At 42.5% G+C, this 5,872-nt stretch overlaps 1 protein-coding gene across 2 annotated transcripts in view; it reads left to right on the top strand.

Moving 5' to 3' along the window:
* LOC143284860 (leukocyte receptor cluster member 9-like) overlaps window positions 1–2,091 on the top strand; it is a 5,819-nt gene extending 3,728 nt beyond the window's left edge. For both annotated transcript variants that reach the window (XM_076591966.1, XM_076591965.1), the window contains exon 3: window positions 168–2,091. In XM_076591966.1, coding sequence (XP_076448081.1) covers window positions 168–1,612 — 1,445 coding nt within the window. In that variant the 3' untranslated portion in view covers window positions 1,613–2,091. The remainder of the gene's footprint in view (window positions 1–167) is intronic.
* The last annotated feature ends 3,781 nt before the right edge of the window (window positions 2,092–5,872 follow it).

Genomic DNA, 5,872 nt, shown 5'->3' with positions numbered 1-5,872 from the left:
GCACATATGCTGACCTGGGAGATCGTAAAAATCTCCACCCTTTACCCACCAGGCGCCGTCACCGTGATTCAAACCCGGGACCCTCAGATTGACAGTCCAATGCTTTAACCACTCGGCTATTGCGCCCGTCATTGTAGTAGCAATCCTTTTTCCCTGGGGGTTTGCAGAGCCCTACCCATCCAGCCCTCCGGAGGTGGCGGTGCGGTCAGAGAGCCTGACGGAGGAGAAGACTGAGGAGCTGAAGGCGGCGCTGAAGACGCAGGCCCAGTCGTTGCTGGGGCGACGCATGCTGCAGGCGCTGGTCAGCACCGCAGAGGGCTGGCTCCGAGACCAGGGACTGCGCCCTGGCAAGACGGTCAACGCCAGGGCCGAGGTCTACCTCACGGGCGAGAAGAAGAAGGTCAAGAAACAGAAGAAGAGGAAGAAGAAAGAGGAGGAGGAGGAGGAAGGAGAGACGAAGAAGCCTTCCATGAAGACGGCCGTGGACGTCATCAAGCGAATCATGTGGGATGACAAGCTGGACAAGGACGATTTCCTGGTGGGCTACCTCGACCGGTTCAAGGGCATTCAGGAGAAGTACTTTTCCGCGTTCTCCTGGGAGGACATCGCTTCCGTTGACTATGATGTCCTCGCCGTGCCGAAGCACCGAATCCAGTATTTCAAGTACCGGGAGCAAACCATTTGGGACAAAGCCTCCCGCATGGACAACGTGTTTGGGTCGACGGGGAGTGGCGTCACAGTGTATGACGTCATCAGCAACTACCAGGAGCCCTTGCAGCAAGCGGTGAACGGCGCCGCCATCAGTTCTCCACAAAACGTGGCTGATGCTGCAGCATATGAACCGGCGGAGGAAGACTCAGACTCCGACAGTGATGATAGTGATGATGATGACGATGGAATCACTGTCACCATCGGTACCTCGGTTAACACGCCAGTGTTCAGTGGACAGGGCATGGACGACGCTGATGATGAGGATGAGGAAGCGGCAGACGGTACCCACAACCGATACTGGCAAGACAAGATGCGGCCAAACCACTTCCTGGCGCTGCGCATCACGGACTCGGAGATCCGCCAGAGCGTGGAACAGATCCAGGACCACCTCTTAGACAATGAGCCGCTCTACGGGCCCTGCTGCATCCCCCCGAAGGCCCTGCACATCACGCTCTGCACCCTGGGGCTGGACACTCCGGAACAGGTCGCCCACGCCAGGGACGTCCTTCAACGCATCCAGCCAGAGCTGGAGTCCAGCCGCCCTAAGGAGCCTCTGTGGCTGGAAGGGGTGGGCAACTTTTACAGCCGGGTGGTCTACGCCAAAGTGAAGCCCCACCAGGGGTTCACTGACTTTGTGGACCACGTCAAGCTCCTGGTTAAGGAGGCCGGGGTGGAGATCCGCGACAACCACGACTTCGTGCCGCACATGACCCTCATGAAGGTCACACGGCCCGTGGCACGGCAGAAGGGCTCCAAGAGCGTGGACCCCTGGCTCTACGACGGCTTCACGGACATGGACTTCGGACAGCAGAGGGTAGACTCCCTTCACCTCTGCTCCATGGGGGACGAGAGGAGAGAGGATGGGTTTTACATCTGCCCTGCTGAAATCCATTTCCAGTGAGCTCATGTTTTTTTGTTGTTGGGTTGTTGTTGTTTTTTTAGGTGTGGTGGTTTTGATTTGTACGACTGCTGTGCATGGAACAAACTGTCCGAAAGTGAAGCCTGTTTTAAAGACTTGTGTTTTTGTTTTTTTTTGTTTTTCGATTGTTTGTTTCCTATAATAGATAAGTTATCATTTCTTTTCTTTTTTTTAAAATGCATTTATTCATTTATTTATTTATGGGGGTTTTAGTGGGGTTTTTTTTGTTGTTGTTGTTTTTTCAGTTTCAAATTTATTTATTTGTGTATTTATGTATTTATCTATATATTTATCTATGTAGGGTAATTGTAAAAAATAAAAAATAAAAACCACCCCAAAACAAAAGATGTTGGTGATGACAGAGGAGGTGGAGAAGGAGAGGTCACAAAATAACTTCCACCTTTGAATTTTGCAGTTCATTAGGTTGTGTAGTTTGAGAGGGACGTTGGGAGGGGGGGGGGGGGGGTGGCAGGGGCAAGGGGGGGAGGGAGGAGGTGGGGTTGTTTTTGGTTTTTTTTGGTTTGGTTTGGTTTGGTTTTTTTAAAGGCCTACAAAATTTTAATTCAATGAAGGCAGTTATGAAAGAGTATTTATTAAATGATCAGAGGTAAAAAAAAAAAAAAGAAGAAGAAATTAAAGCAATGATGATACTTGCTCAAGATTTGCTGCGTTTGTTTCACAGTTTTATATGATGTGTTGTTGTGTATGATTCGTCTATAATTTATATAAAGGTGGGAGGGGTGAGTCATGTGTGATGTATGAGAAAATTAATCGCTGTTCCAAGTCAGTGGCAGCTTGCACTGTTGAAGCAGTCTGTGATATAATACCATTCCAGTTCTAGTTTACTGATACTACTTGGTACATGAGAGATGTGCATGCATAGATTCGCCATATCATATATATATATATATATATCTATGCAAAGGCTGGCATTACTTCTGTTTCTTCACGATCCTCTTGAAAAAGAAAAAAAAGAAAAAGCACTTTAACTCTCTCCATACGAACGGCGAAAGATACGATGTTAACAGCGTTTCACCCCATTTACCACCGTCGGCAGGATCTGGTCACATAATATGCCACCAGCATTTCTTACAAAGTTACATGTCTTGCTCAAACTTTGGAGAAATCTGTTTTGAAGAATCACCATTGAACACTTGATTTCAAAGCCAAGATGATTATAGTTTGCTCATGAATAGATTTTGTTTCATGCAAGTGATTTTCAGCTATGTTTATTATGTTATTATGAGAGAGATAACCATAACGATAACTATGTTTTATTCAGATTAAGGCCAAAGCCCCTTACTGAAGGGGGTCATACAAGAACATAAATAAGGAAAATGACTTGACACGATAAACCAACATCACAAATCAACCAAAAGTGGCTAATACAATACTCTACAACATTCACAAAATAACAATTCGAAGTCTCTTCAATGCCTCATATAAATATATGGCCAAGTTTTGTTGGGTAAGCTCATGTTTTGACGACATGAGCAGATTAAATCTAAAAGCACAGGGATCTTTATAATATTTAGGTTGAATTCATCTTTGTCTGAGGTCACTCAAAGCAGGGCAACATAGCAAAAAATGCAATTCAAAAAATGCAATTCATCTTCCATACCCAAGTGACTTTTAAAGTGTTAGACACTAGAACAGTTACACAAAACAAAAATTCTTCTTTTTTTTTTCTTTTTTTTTTAAGATTTAGTTATACTGACAATCTGATAATATGTGTATAGGGCCCATGATTGAGTGGTAAGAGCGCTGGGTTCATGCTTAGGTGTTCTGAGTTTGATGCCCAATTTTGGCAACATCTGGTGCGTGAAGGGTGGAGATTTTTTCTGATCTCCCAGGTCAACGTGCGTGCAGACCTGCTTTTGCTTAACTCTCTCCATACGAACGGCGAAAGAGACGACGTTAACAGTGTTTCACCCCAATTACCATCATCAAAATATTGCAAGCGGAAGGCTCTTATACTGAAGACGTGAATGTTGACAAAGAATACCACAATTCTGACGACGGAAGCTAAAGGTTGGGTCATTCAGACACCCATTGGACATCCGAGGGGTCTGTGTAGAGGAGAAGCGAGGACTGGCCGTACTGAGTGAGTTAAACCCCCTTCATGCGTGTACTGTGCACATGCAGAAGATGAAGTGAGCATGTTGAAGATTCTGCATCGTTGTTGTCAGCATTCAGTGGATTATGGAAACATGAGAATATCCAACATATGCATCTACCATGACAGAGTTATTACTCATCAAGAAACTGCTGTTGTCACAGAATAGGGAAATCAAAACAGAACTGTTGACGATTAAGGAAGATGCACTTTTAGCCCCCCACCCCCACCCCCCACACCCCATTTCCTCCTCCCCCCCCCCCCTCCCCCTCAGCACACACACACACGCGCGCACACACTCTCTCTCTCTCTCTCTGTTCTTCCTGTTTTCCAACATGAATGACATTTACAGTCGTATTGTACTGAAAGTCATGATGATGTGTGTGTAAAATCACGTTCATTTTCATACATACATCCTGATCCTCACAAAACATATTTGCTGGTCTAAATGGAAGAACTAAAAAGAAATGTTACAAAACAATAAACCATAGTTAGCAAGAACTGAAGAAGGAAAAACAATATATATATGTTGAAAATTATAACTGGGCTCTAACAAGAGCTAATACCAAGGTAACAATAATGCAAGACACCGGTTGAAACAGCCCCAGAAGTAGAAATGCCTTTCACATGTGAATTACTCCCCTTGTATCAGTGAAGAACTTTGGTGGGTTTTTCATTTTTTGTCTTGAACAGCTATGTGTTTAAGCCTGTTAAAAGCTTATACAAATCTTGAAAGCCTGACAATATTCACTTTTGTCCTAAGCCTAATACAGTAATTGCACAACTATTCATAGCCATGGTTATTACAGCCAAAATAACACACAAAAAAGCTAGATTGCCTTTTGCATGTATATATGATATGTATAGACAATCAAGTTTTTGTGATATATTTATATATATATATGTGTGTGTGTGTGTGTGTGTGTGTGTGTGCTTTTTCTTGTACAGCTATATTCTCAGTTTAAAAGCTTGACAAAATTAATCTTGACAACAGGGACTTTGTCATAAAGGGCCATAATGGCCAAGATCTTCTTTACCAAGAAACTGATAGCTGTATAGACAAAAGAAAGAAGGAAGGGGGGCGGGGGGGGGGGGGGGGGGGGGGAGTGCCATCACTGCTTCTGCTGTGAAATAAGTGTTGTGATTTATATATTATATCTGTTTGGAATAATTATCAAGTACAAGTGAAAAGGAGAGGCAAGGTATTTCTGTTTCCTGAAATTATATATATATATATATATTTTTTTTTTTAAATGTACACAGATTTCTCTCCTGTTTACATACATGTATGTTTCACAAAGGTTTAAGGAATCTGTCAGCTGTATCTAGTTATTTAAAAAAAAAAAAAAAATCATGTTGTATAAAATTATTAATCTTTAATTAAAGGCTTTGTTTTAAAAGATATCAGGTTGTAGTAAATGGTTGATTAGTTATTGTAACTGATCTTTAACTAGAGGCTTTATTTATTAAAGAAAATCGGGGTGCAGTAGCTGATCTTTTGTGCAGTTGATGTGAAATAAACATAAACATTGTAAAAGTCTGTTGAATCTGTTGAATAGTTGTACTGGGTGATCTAAATCATTGTTGATTTGCTTCAATATTGAACAGTTGCTCTATTTCTTTATTTCTTTTTTTTTTTCTCAAGGCCTGACTAAGCGTGTTGCGTTACGCTGCTGGTCAGGCATCTGCTTGGCAGATGTGGTGTAGCGTATATGGATTTGTCCGAATGCAGTGATGCCTCCTTGAGCTACTGAAACTGAAACTGTTGTTATAGTATGGTGAAAATATGCATATATATATATATATATATATATATATATATCTACAAATCAAAAGAACTTTGAACTGCATGCTTGAGAGAGAGAGAGAGAGAGATGAACAGTTGCCGTCTGGAACAACACCAGAATGTTACAAATATGTGTTGTTTTGTTGTTTTTGTAGTTTTATAAAGGGTGTGTGTGATGTGATGGTGGTGTCTTAAAGGCTTTTGTTGTTGTTATTGAGAGAGAGAGAGAGGTGAACAGTTGCCGTCTGGAACAACACCAGAATGTTATAAATATGTGTTGTTTTGTTGTTGTTTTTGTTTTATAAAGGGTGACTGTGATGTGATGGTGGTGTCTTAATGG

This window comes from Babylonia areolata, chromosome 8, assembly GCF_041734735.1.
Source record: "Babylonia areolata isolate BAREFJ2019XMU chromosome 8, ASM4173473v1, whole genome shotgun sequence".
NCBI lineage: Eukaryota > Metazoa > Mollusca > Gastropoda > Neogastropoda > Buccinidae > Babylonia > Babylonia areolata.
This window is presented reverse-complemented; position numbering and strand designations above follow the sequence as displayed.